This window comes from Octopus bimaculoides, chromosome 7 (genome assembly GCF_001194135.2).
Source record: "Octopus bimaculoides isolate UCB-OBI-ISO-001 chromosome 7, ASM119413v2, whole genome shotgun sequence".
Classification (NCBI taxonomy): Eukaryota; Metazoa; Mollusca; class Cephalopoda; order Octopoda; family Octopodidae; genus Octopus; species Octopus bimaculoides.
In genome coordinates this window covers 41309175-41322477 of record NC_068987.1, presented here as the reverse complement: position 1 = coordinate 41322477, position 13303 = coordinate 41309175, and the positions used below count along the sequence as shown (strand labels likewise).

General features: G+C 37.9%; 1 protein-coding gene across 2 annotated transcripts in view; it reads left to right on the top strand.

Annotated features, from left to right (window-relative positions):
* LOC106878373 (translation initiation factor eIF-2B subunit epsilon) overlaps positions 1-13303 on the top strand; it is a 139012-nt gene that overhangs the window by 65053 nt on the left and 60656 nt on the right. For both annotated transcript variants that reach the window (XR_008264596.1, XM_052969545.1), the window contains exon 10: positions 8824-8941. Coding sequence is in view for 1 of the 2 variants with exons in the window: in XM_052969545.1 (XP_052825505.1) it covers positions 8824-8941 (118 nt within the window). In the remaining variant the exon portion in view is untranslated. The remainder of the gene's footprint in view (positions 1-8823; positions 8942-13303) is intronic.

Below are 13303 nucleotides of genomic sequence, written 5' to 3'. Positions count from 1 at the left end.
GTAAATCATTTTTTTCGTTTAATCCCCATTTTAATTTTCGTAAAAGTTTCCAAGTACCAATGAGGCTTTTTGGCACATCTTCAATTTTCCCCATTCATGAGAGGCGCCAGCCATCATTCATCTGAGAGTTCATCTACAGAATGTCCTCAAATTTCTATACAGCTTATTTTGCCTTTTTTTCTTCAAGTATATAAGCAAAAATTTCATTCCCGAGCAACGCCGGGTGCCTCTGCTAGTTATATATAGAGATTTACTTCTCCTGTATGTGTGTATTTTATAAGAAAAAAACATGTAATAATTGAAGTAGAAAGATCAATTTCATACACAAACTTCTGTTTGTTTATTATAGGACAATAATAAGTGACTTGTATGTGTTATTTTATATATCAATACAGTAATGGCAATTATATAATACACAAGACTTTGGTCAGCATGGAGTTGTAATGAAAGAGAATTACCCAATGTGCTGCACAGAGGGACTGAACCCAAGGCGAGATGATTGGAAAGCAAACATCTCAGTCACAAAGGAGTGATACATTTTGGATAATATACTCCTTGATACAATATGCTTAACAAAAAGATAGGATGTTTACAGCAAGAAAACCTTTGATTTCAATATTTACTTGAGCAATGCAACAACTAACAATGCTACACCATACAGGGTGTTCCAGAATTAACTATCTGTTTTCATGAAATTGAGCGAATTTTTAAAAAACTGACAATTTTATGTTTATTACCAAAACTAATAGATTTGTAGCAGCACAATCAGTCAGCACCATATTGGATGAGATCTCGCAGCAGCCATTGTCATCTCCGAGACTGGAGTGAGCTCTCACCTGCATCTATTTGCCATGTGCGAGATCACAACGAGGCTCGCGATGGCAAACTGGATAAAACAGCTAAGCAACCAGATTTGCTCTCTTTTTCACTGTGAGCGCTTGCAGAGCACACTTCACTGGCTGGGCCTCTTGGCTAATCTGCTTGTCATATCTCCTGCGACAATGGCCTGCGTAACGGAGAACGGCGAACTCACTCCGCATGAGATGGCTACAGAGAGCAACGCACTTCACCCCTGTGTATAGTGTAAATAAAACTGTTTGAGAACCTGCGTTTTGCCTAAAATTTCTTTCTTCGACTGCTGGAGCCTTAAACAACACAAAGAAGAAGAAATTAATGGGAGAAGGCGATATTCAGCCGATATTGGGAACCTTGCCTCCTATTATAAATGGTGACCCTGACGTGATTCCGACACACAGCCCGACATTTGCACAGATGTTTACGAAATGGTGACCCAGTGTCAGCTTCATGACCAACTGCTCTTTCTCGTTATCGCTACAGATGTGTCATCCTTTATCGTCTATTTTATCTTCCACAAAATGACTGGAGGGGGGCTATCTGTAGCGTATGCCTTGAGGGATACTTCTCTCTCGCTATGTTATATATACATAAATACAGACGTAATAGATAACAGCTAGCCTTTTGCCGCACCTTTGGACCCTGTTGTGTCCACCACTCTGATTGGTTGGTATTGGCGCAGATTGTCTCTTGTTCAATAGCGCGCCAAGATGCAACCCAACCTATCGCAGCCTTCAGATAAAGTCACGTGAGACAGTATTTTCTAAACTTCTGGTGAGCCGACAGAATGTTATAAAAGCCAGTTTCTCACTGTCCCATATGTCTCTTGGCTCCAGACCTGTGTGCTGTGACCACAGAGCACGCAGCCAGTTCCAGCGACGACACAACAGCAGCCACATGAAGACTCTTTGATACTTCGTCCAGCAGCTAACAGGAAACTCCATCTTCGTCACCACCATCGTCTTCTTAACTACACCAACTTCTCTATGTACACACCGTTTGTGAATTGCTTCACCATGGTTAACAACAAATACAACCTGCGAGAACTCCTGTAATAAATAACCAGCAGCAGCATTGAAGTCACGACTTCTTGTATGACATGTGCCTCTCCCCGGCTCTGCATTGCCGCCTCAACCTCTTGATACAGCACCTCAACTACTGTGTACCTTGACTACGAACTGTTATTTATCATCCTAGAGTCTAAACATTCTTCTAACGTCATTTTCAACTCTTTTTATGCTGTGTACTTATCGCACACACATACATCCATGTATATACACACACACTTTGTATACATGATGGCCTGTCTATTATTATGTTTATATGTCGCACACACAGACACACAAGTTGACTTATCAATAAGATCTTCTCTTAAGCATTCTACCGGTTGTGTCTCTCTTTTCTTTCTGGCACTTATACTTATTTATCCTCTTTTCATATTTTTATTTGTATTGACCGTGTGATGTACAAAAGGAGCCATTCCTCGTCACCTTCTCCTGTCGCACAGTTGTTACAAACTGGTGACCCCGACCACTATCTAACACAAACAAACCCTATGTCACCAGGATAGGCCACACTGCATTGGCCCCAAAAACTCACTAAAACTATTTATATCTGACAATCTTTTTTGTGTTTCCTGTGACAGACAATTGCTTCCTTGTGTTACTGAACAGTTCCAATATTCTGCCATTGGACATTTTGTCAAATTTTATGCATGCCCATTTATATTTCTTGCAATTATTTTTCTATTTGACTTGTCACATTTTTGTACCATATCTTGTTTGTTGTGATCAGTTGCCATCTTTGCTCTTTCTTGTGCCTGCTCCAATTATTCTGTTTTCACACTGCCGTATTCAGTGGGGAGCCCTTGTAGTGGCACAAGCACTCGGCACCATATTGGATGAGATCTTGCAGCAGCCATTGCCATCTCCGAGACTGGAGCGAGATCTCAATGGCAAACTGGAGAAAACAGCCAAGCAACCAGATTCGCTTTCTTTTTCACTGTGAGCGCTTGCAGAGCACACTTCACTGGCTGGGCCTCTAGGCTAATCTGCTTGTCGTATCTCCTGAGGCAATGGCCCGTGTAACGAAGAACGACGAACTCACTCCACATGAGATGGCTACAGAGAGCAACGCACTTCACCCCTGTGTATAGTGTAAATAAAACTGGTTGAGAACTTGCGTTTTGCCTAAGATTTCTTTCCTCGATTGCTGGAGCCTTAAACAACACGAAGAACAAGAAATTAATGGGAGAAGGCAATATTCAGCCGATATTGAGAACCTTGCCTTCCATTATAGATTTATAAATCTTATGTCAAACTTTTATTGAAAATTTTCATCATGTCTGTGTCCCTGCATACTTCAAGTCTTTCCTTAGTGTTGTGAAACACATTTTGAAGCATTTCAGGAGTTAGCTCCTGCACTGCTAACTGAACGTGTTCTTTAAGCTCAGCTAAACGGTTGCTCCATCTTGAGGATGGAGGTAAAGAAAATGATTGCCGCCAAATTGAAAAAAATCTGTCATGGACAAATAAGAGGGGTCCAACAGGAATGAAAATAAAATTATAAACAAAATTCAAAATTTATACACTTTTAACACATATCAAACATGATAAACATAAATAAAAGTGAGTTTTCAAAACAATGCATTCCGATTTCACTCAAATCATCATTCTGGGACACCCCTGTATTTACTCATCCAACTAAATAGGGAAGGGAAAATGAGGGGACTAATTGCAGGTGGCAAGCATAACTTCCAGAAGTGGTCACATGGTCAAACTCGACTGGCTGTAAGTCACAACAGCAGTTTGTTTTTTTTTTGGGATGAACATTTTGCATTATATAGTTCAGGCATGGATGACAGAAAGCAGACATTCTGCCAGGTCGTGCTGCATTGCGCAGGATTGGAAACGTGAAACATCAACAAGGCACTTTTGAAGAATGGATGAATGGGTTTGTTGTGCGTTTACTCAGCCTCACACACACACACACACACACATGACCCGGTGGTGTGTGGGATGGTAACATGAAGCATGAACAGGGTGCTGACAAAAATTTTATGTTCTCATTTCCTCTGCCAAACTGGACAAAAAGGTCTTCAAGAAATATTATACATTACTTATAATGCATATGTAGTGTCAATGCTTTATTGTCGGAAAATGCCCTAAAACAAAGATAAAACGCCGTACGGTATACTCAAATCTAATTAATCTGCATTGGGGGGGGGGGGCGTAGTCAGCGTTGGAAATTTTTTTTAGCCAACAGCAATTCAAGGAGCCTGATTAATGTTTGTTCCTAATTTAGAAGAAAGTGACTGGATACCCATCAAGTTATGGGCCTTAATGCTGCAAAAAACTTTAAAAATGCAGTTTATCTGCCTCTGGGCCTGCATTAGGCAAGAAGTGGAAAATTTTTTGGGCCTATGACACTCCGTGGACCTTGTATAAAATTTCATTAAAATTGGTTGGTTGGGTGGATCTCGAGTTATAATGACATAACAAACACACACACATCCTGTGTTTTATATATGTAGATTACTGCTCTGATACCATACTCATTGGCATCTGAAGCTAATATAATCTGCAATGTAGGATTGAAATGTGCTAAAGACAAATCTGACGTTAATATCTTTTTAATTTTATCGAAAGCCTTCTGACAATTTTCAGACCAATTCCATTTTACATCTTTTTTTAATAAATCATTTAGTGGAGCTCTTACCTTGTGCATATTTGGTATATAAATCTCATAATAGTTTGCAAGTCCCCAAAAAGTTTGTCGAAAGGGGCATATTTTTAATTGCATCTGCCCTCAGTGGATCTGGTCAACGACTGTTTTTATCAATGATTTGTCCTAAGTTTTTAATTTTAGGCAAGAAAATTTCGTATTTCTACTCACCCAGTTTGAAACCTTAATCTTTTATTTTTTTCAAAAACCATTTCACATGCTCGACATGCTGATCACAGGATTCACTTTTAATTAATATATCATCCAGGTAGGCCATCGCAAAGTCACACTCTGCAAGCATCACATCCATTGCTTGTTCGAATGTAGCTGGAGCAACTTTTATGCCAAACAGGAGCCAATTAAATTTGTACACACCTCTATGGGTATTAATTGTTAGCAGCTTAGTACATTTGTCTTCCACTTGTATTTATAAGTAAGCATCAGAAAGATCTACTTTCAAGAACAATTTTCCACCATTCAATTTCAAGATTTCCTCTGGGCTAGGTAATGGGTAGTTATACTGTCTTACACATTCATTTTGTCCCATCAAGAAATCTGTACATACACAAATTTTATTGGTCTTTTTTACATACACTGTTGGAGATGCCAAATCTGAATAGTTGATCATTTCAATCACTCCCATTTTTTTTCCAGTCTGTCCAATTCCTTATTCACTTGTTCCAGTACTGCAAGCAGTACATTACATTTGGGTTTGAAAACTGGTAATGAATTTTCTTTTACCTGAAATTTTGCTTTAAATTTATTGCACCAATACAACTTGTCCAAAAAACATCAGTGAACAACCTTCTCACTTCTATTTAAAATTTTCCGACTCTGTATTAGACCTGGTGCACGACCCCATTACTTTTTTACAAAAGTTATTTATGGGTGAATCCCATTAGTCAAACAGTTCTATTCAGTCAGTTCCAAAAAAGTTGCTTGTATTTTTTAATACATAACATTTGAGCATGGTCGTTGCCAGTGCCGCCGGACTGGCTCCCGTGCAGGTAGCGGGTAAAAACACCTTTTGAGCGTGGTCATTGCCAGAACCGCCTGACTGGCCCTCATGCCTGTGGCATGTAAAAAGCACCCACTACACTCTCGGAGTGGCTGGCGTTAGGAAGGGCATCCAGCAGTAGAAACTTTGCCATATCAGATTGAGCCTGGTGCAGCCTCTGGCTCACCAGTCCGCAGTCAAACCGTCCAACCCATGCCAGCATGGAAAGCAGACGTTAAACAATGGTGATGATGATGATGATGAAGCTTTCGCTTTTATCGTTTTACCATGAAATGTAATGTTACAGATAATTTTGCCTTTAAAAATTAATTTAATTCCCGAGACTCCACTTGCAATCTTCAAGGTTTTCTGTAGTGTAGATTTCCTGAGTGTTTCCCATGTGTTTTCATTAAAAGTAATGTCACTACCTGTATCTAACTGTAAATTTATATTTGTATTATTAATTTTTACATACACAAATTTCCTTTGAGTCCTTTCTTGTCACCAATAAACTGTTTACATGATTTTTTTCTGTTGAACCATTTTCTTGGGTTTGTTTTGCGGTGTGATTCTTTATGACCTATCTTACCACACTTGAAGCATTTTCAATTTTTATAAGGACAGTTGAATCTGTAGTGTAATTCTCTACATCCAAAACATGGGTTAATTTTCTGCTTTTCATTTCTTACTTTCAGTCGCACTGACTGTATATGAGAGCAGTTTCTCGCTTCAGTTTGTTCCGTATATTGCCTTAGGTTGATTATTCTCTGGCGTTCCTCAGATATTTTCATCCTTTTTTTTATAATATTCATGCATTGCCAGTGCATATTAAATAAAGAGCTTCTTTCACTGAAAATCTTTGATAGAATATTCACCGTTTCTTCAAAACAGACTTCACCCAGTTTCTTTGGTAATATGAAATTGCAATATTTGTCATGCTCGAGTTTTTTTCTCATCTTGCCAGTCACAGCATTCTTCTCTAAAAATTTCCTCATACCTTCTACAGTAAGCAGAGAAGATAGTACCCTCCTCTGGGTTATAGGCAAACTCTTCGATCAGGTTTGCCACAGTGTTAGGGGTAAATGAACTAGAGGTATTTTCCGTTTTCTTCTGTATCAGTTGTACTAAGACTTGCTGTTGCTTCTGAAATTCGAACAACTGCTGTTGTTGCTGTAATTGAATTAGCAAAGCTAGTAAACCATCCATGTTCAAGCAAAAATTGGTCCAGCATGAGCTTCGAATAATCTCATCACCAAAAATGTTATGACGTGAGTATACACGTCTGTTGTAAAATGGTATTACACAAATAAATAGTGGGTTATGGTTATCTAAAAATAACCTATCACAGAAATGTTAACACAGAACACTCCATACTACTTGAATATAGGTATGATACTCAGTATTCACTGTTAAACTAACACCATCAACTATCCCTCTGATAGTTCACTCAGTTATTTATTGTAATCAGTTAGTGCACCTTCAATCATGTGTTGGGTGTTCAGGATTCTCCCATAAACACAAAGGACAAAATTGAAGTTGCGTAAATCAAAGATTTGCTGTCCCAGTAGTTTTTCTGGCTTACACCAAGATGGAAATTTCAATGTATGAGAAAAAATGTCTGTATTTATATTAGCATTATATTGTTTTTAATCTTTTTTTTACATAATTATGAGTACCCCTCATTCATTAGACAATAAACTTTGCTTGCGAAGACCTATTGAGGCGAGTGAAATCAAATCAAAATCGCTGACGTGGCCAATGACAGTACTGCCTGCTTGGCACTTGTGCCAGTGGAACGTTAAAAGCACATCCAAGCGTGATCGTTGCCAGGGCCACAGATTGGCTCATGAAAAGCACCATTTGAGCGTGATCGTTGTCAGCATCGCCTTACCGGCATGTGAAAAGCAACATTCAAGCGTGGTCGTTGCCAGTGCCACCAGACTAGCTTCCGTGCAGGTAGCATGTAAAAAACACCTTTTGAGCGTGAACATGGTTGTTGCCTGACTGGCCCTTGTGTCGGTTGCATGTAAAAGCACCCACTACACTCCCGGAGTGGTTGGCGTTAGGAAGGGCATCCAGCTGTAGAAACTTCACCAGATCAGATTGAACCTGATGCATCTTTCTGGCTCACCATTCCTCAGTCAAACCGTCCAACCCATGCCAGCATGGAAAGCAGACGTTAAACGATGATGATGATGATAGTGAACAGAAAGCAGTGTAAAGTGTGTATTTCTGTATGTTTTGTTAGGTTCTTGTTTTACTTTATTGTTTTTGTTTGTTTACTGCCTTAGACTATTGCTCCAGTTGAACATTTCCTATGAAGATTCACTTTCTGTCCCCTCCTTTCGCTCTTTCTCTTCATCCATTTTGCCACACAAATAAGCAAACTTTTTCTTGACCACCATCTGAATCAACTTTCTTAGGTATCATAATACTCTTTTCAGTTATCAGCAGGCAATTTTATTTTGTTTAATAAACTATTGCCTTTGGATTAGCTTCAAAGGAACCTTACTAATTTTATTACTGAAGACTTTCATGTGTCATTAATTCTGGATCTTCAGATATTAGTAACATCCAGCAATCATAAAATGAACCTTCAGAGTGTGGTATCTGATATATTAAGCCATCATCTTTTATTCAATGTTTTTTTCTTGGGTGGAAGGGAGGTACCTCCTTTAACTTGATATCTTTCCACCTTTCACCTGATATCCTTCCCCTCTTTTTATCCAATATCTCCCCCTCCTATTGACTTCTTGTTCACTTTATTATACTGATTACTCCATTTAGCTGTAGTCTTTTTCCATTCTTTGCATAGTAAGCCTTCTTCCTGATTAAATCAACAAAGAAGCTCTATGTGGCTACTTGCCTTGATAGAAGTAGTAAACAAAATCTCTTTAATCATAAGCTACTTATTTTTAAGAAAACAAAATTGAGTAATGTTGCTCTAGATACGCTGCTTGAGTAAAAGATGGGGTTTTTGTGGCTAGAACAGTTTTCATGATTCATTTACTTGATCACAGCTGACGTGGGACTCAACTACTATTTAGTTTATTCCTGTTTATCCAGTTCACTATTCCTGGTTGCTTCTATTTACTTGACTTGCTACCCTTGCTTAGCTTGTTTTCATTTTCTAAATTGTAACAAATTAAATATATAGTGTAAAGCAAAATATTTTTCTTTATATGGTTGTGGTAAGTTTAAGATCAATGTTTTTTTATTTTGACAACTATTGTATTTTTCTTTTTCAGGTAAAAGTTGGGGATCTTAAATCTATAATTATTGGACCCAGTATCCGACTGATGTCTCGGCCATTATCTTCTGACTTTGATGATGATGATGTACAGAATGAAGAAATGCTAAAGAGTGGTAAGTATAAACATTACAGACTAAAATATGCAATCCACCTAGCTGTAAATAAGTAATAGAGGGTAGGAATTAGTTCACTATTTTAAGCTATGGCAGCACTGGGACTCTGGTAAATGGATCATTAGCTTGTGAAGCTGAATTTGATTCCTTTTGCAGATATAGTTTAGAAATGGATGGTCTCCGTGACTGTCTTGTTCAAGCTACACAACATGAAATCAAGTTTTTTGTAGTATTCCCTATGACCCAATAGCTTTAGGGACATGCTTCAGTGCATTATAATTTCACTATATTCACATAGGTTCCCAAAGTGGTGTCCCTATAAACTGTAATGGCTTATCTTTCCACATGATAGCATGATTATTTTCACATATATTTGAAGGGTATAAGGTAATCTGATAGACCAAAGAACTCATTTCACCAAATTGAGTTATGTAGGCTTAGATACACTATACCTTAAAACAAAGATGGGTCTGTTACAAAGAATACACCTTTGATCATGTGTGCCGAATCAGGGCTGATCTAAAAGCTAATCAACTGTAAGGTCATTGTAGTCATTATATATTTTACAAGTGATGGAGATGACTTCATAGAGCTAGAGCCTCAGAATATAACTGTAGATCTGATACAGGGGTTGGACAAAATAATGGATACACCTTAAAATTTCAAACTAATGTATTTTAATATGGAGTAGGACTGCCTTTGGCAGTAATTACAGTTTGAGTTCTATGAAGTATGGACTTGTACAAAGTTTAAATTGTTTCCAAAGGAATTTTTGTCCGTTTTTCAGCTAAAACAATCTCTAGTTCTTGTAGTGGAGGATATCGACTCCTTACTTGTTTTTCTAAAATGCACCATAAATGTTCAATAATATTGAGATCTGGGGACTGTTGTGGCCAGATAAGATGTTCAACTTCACTAGAATGTCCCTTGTGCCATTCAGTAACAACTTTAACTGTGTGAATTGGTGTATTATCATCCTGAAAGATTGCATTTCCCTCCGGAAACAATTCTGCAATCATAGGATGAATTTGATCAGATAAAATGCTTAAATAGTCTTGACTATTAATTCTGCCATGAAGGGCTGGCGGATTTCCAAGATAAAGCCCCCCCGCCCAAATCATCACAGATCCTCCTCCATTTCTTTTGGCTGTCTCCACACGTATACTCAGCCGGCGGTTAGAAATAAGATAAAGGATGACTTGTCTGAGAAAATAATATTCTTCCACTGCTCTAGGAACCAATTCTGTAGGTTTTTACTCCACTCTGAACGCTTTGCAACATTTGTTTTTGAAAGTAGTAGTTTTCTGATTGCAGCTCTCCCATGAAATCTGGCTTTGTGCAGATCCTGGTGAAGAGTTTTTGTGGAAACTGGGTTCTTGAGGTGATCATTAAGCTCTGCAGTAATTTTGGGAGCTGTACTTTTGTGATCCTTTCTAACAATTTACGTAAGAGTCTGATGGTTGCTATCTGAAAGTTTTGGGTTTCTTCCAGAGTTTTGTTTCAACAAGGAGGTTTTTCCCTCTTTCTCAAAGGCTGTCATTACTTTCAAGACAGTACATCTTGATACACCAAATATTTTGGCTGTTTTCTTGAGTATAACAAGGCACCAGGTATCTTGTGTGAGGGGTTCAGATTGTCCTTCAGTACTTCATCCCATGTTTTCCTGGTCTTCCTCTTCCACATGTTCCATCATCTTTGAGAGATAGGCATTTGTTTATGAAGCTGTTGGCATCCATTCACATCACATGACCAAATGAGCACAGTCTTCTCTCTTTTGCACACTGCATATAATTCCTCCTGTGCCTAACCTCTCTCTCAATACACCAGGACACTGTTGAATATGCACACTTGCATTACGCATCCAGAAGAGCATACTAGCCTCATTCCTCTCTAGCCTTCGCATGTCCTCTGCATTTAGAGCCCATATCTCACTACCAAGTAGAATTATTGTTCATAGGCATGCATCATACAATTTTCCTTTCACTCTGTGAAAGAAACCTTTGTTACCTACAGAGTTAAAAGCTCTCTGAATTTTTTCCATCCTGTTCTTATTCTAGCTATTACACTTTCCATGCATCCCCCCACTTCACAGCCAATTAGGTCCCCTAGGTAGCAGAAATTATTCACTACTTCTAAAGAGCCTCCAGGGCATTTGAGAAAATCAGTTTCTTGAGTATCTTTAGTTTTTATGGTTCCTGTGCATCTTCCACACACAAATGCTACCTTCTCTGTTAACCTTCTTTTTATTCCACAGCACCTCTTGTGTGTCCATAGCTTGCACTGAGTACACCGTATGGAATTCTTGCCTACATCCTTCCTACAAATCAAGCTGGACCACTTACCTGAAGGGGGTTGGGTCTTGTCTGTTTTCTTACTTACTAAGACCTTAGTATTTGCTAAGTTAACCTTAAGGACCTCAGATTCCAGCCATTGCTTCTACAACTGCAATTTGTTTTCTAGCTCCAACACAATGTTAATTTCATCCCTGCAGAGACCTGATTTGTTGTGAGCGAGCCAATGTGCTGTGTTAACTGCCAGAAAATCTACTATTAAATTTGTTAACAAGCTGTGGGTCGGGAAAGATACACCCAACAGTTTTGATGTCACGATGGGAAGTTCTGATTCAGCACAAATCGCTGATTTGGTCGGTATATATATCCTTTATGAGATGGCTGACCAATTCCCTAACATCAATGGAGGTCTATATCGTGATGATTGTCTACTCTACCTTCAAAATGTTTCTAACCAAAAATTATAAAGGGTTAAAAATAGGTTGGTTAAATTTTTCTGAAAAATGGGCTTAAACATTGTTTTCGATGATGATATAACTAAAGCCAACTTTTTGGACATTACTCTTAACTTATATAATGATTCATATTTCTCATACCATAAACCCTCAACTAATTTTAAATATATTAGCTCTTTCAGTAATCATTCAAAGGCCATTACAAGGAATTTAGTTAGAAATATTTCACTTAGACTTTCTAGATTATCTGCTAATGTTGATATCTTTAACAATAAAGCTGAATTTTATAACTCTGCCTTACTTAAAGCAGACTATAAAGAAAAAATTACCTATATTAACCCCATTGACATTAATTCTACCTCTATTAATCAGGACATGAAGTCAAGTCCTAACGACATTAATTTTATTTCAAATAACAACACCAAATTGAGTAATCTAATTCTGCAGCGTAAGGCAGATAACCTTTCTTTAAGACCTGTTTTTCATTTTAAAGGTGTACCTTTATAATGAACTCCTGAGTTTTAAAGCTAATTACCCTAATAACAAGGTATATCCTAGCAAAACTGTTTGGTTAATAATTCCATATGGTAAGCAGATCAAATCCAACCTCCCTTACGAGTGAAGCTATAGAAAAGAATTTCCCAAGAAATTCAAGATACTGTTCAATTCTTAATTCACACCAGATCATGATAGGGTTTTCTAACACAAAAAACTTCACAAATCATCTCTTCACATAATAATAAGTTGTTAAATACAAATCCACTTAATTAAAATAGTAACATTGATTTTGTTAACACTAACCATTCTTTAAATAATAATAGCAGCAGTGTTAGTGTTTCTGAAGTTGATTCCAATTGCATTTGTTTCCTTAGCAGTAATTCTAAAACTAGAAACTATTTATCAGTGTAAAATTACTTCTGTTTCTGACATCTTTTTTTTTATATAGGTAGTTCTTCATCTCAGTTGTCCAAAAGAATAATCATTATTTTACATTTAGACATATCAATAAATGTAACAATACTGGGCTTAGTAAATTAATTTAGTATCTAAAGGATCATCATAAACAATTTGATTTGGAATGGAATATTTTATCTATATCTTTTCCGTATGATAAAGGTAAATCATTTTGTCTGCTTTGTAACAGTTCTTAGAGAATCCTCTTGTAAACAGCATTTATCTCTTGTAAACAGTGTTTATCACTGCAGACATTAAGGTGAGGATTGGCAGTGAAGAATTCCGGGTGGAGGTAGGGGTCCACCAAGGTTCTGTCCTCAGCCCCCTTCTATTTATCATAGTTCTCCAGGCTATAACAGAGGAATTCAAGACAGGATGCCCCTGGGAGCTCCTCTATGCTGATGACCTTGCACTAGTTGCTGAGTCACTATCAGAACTAGAGAAGTTTCTAGTGTGGAAGCAAGGACTAGAATCGAAGGGCCTTAGAGTCAATCTAGCAAAAACCAAAGTCTTAATAAGTAGGAAGGTAGACAACACACAAACCCCTTCATGTAGATGGCCCTGCTTGATCTGTAGAAAAGGCGTGGGTAGAAACTCTATAAGATGCTCCCAGTGCAAGCTATGGACACAGAAGAGGTGTAGCAATATCAAAGGCAGGTTAA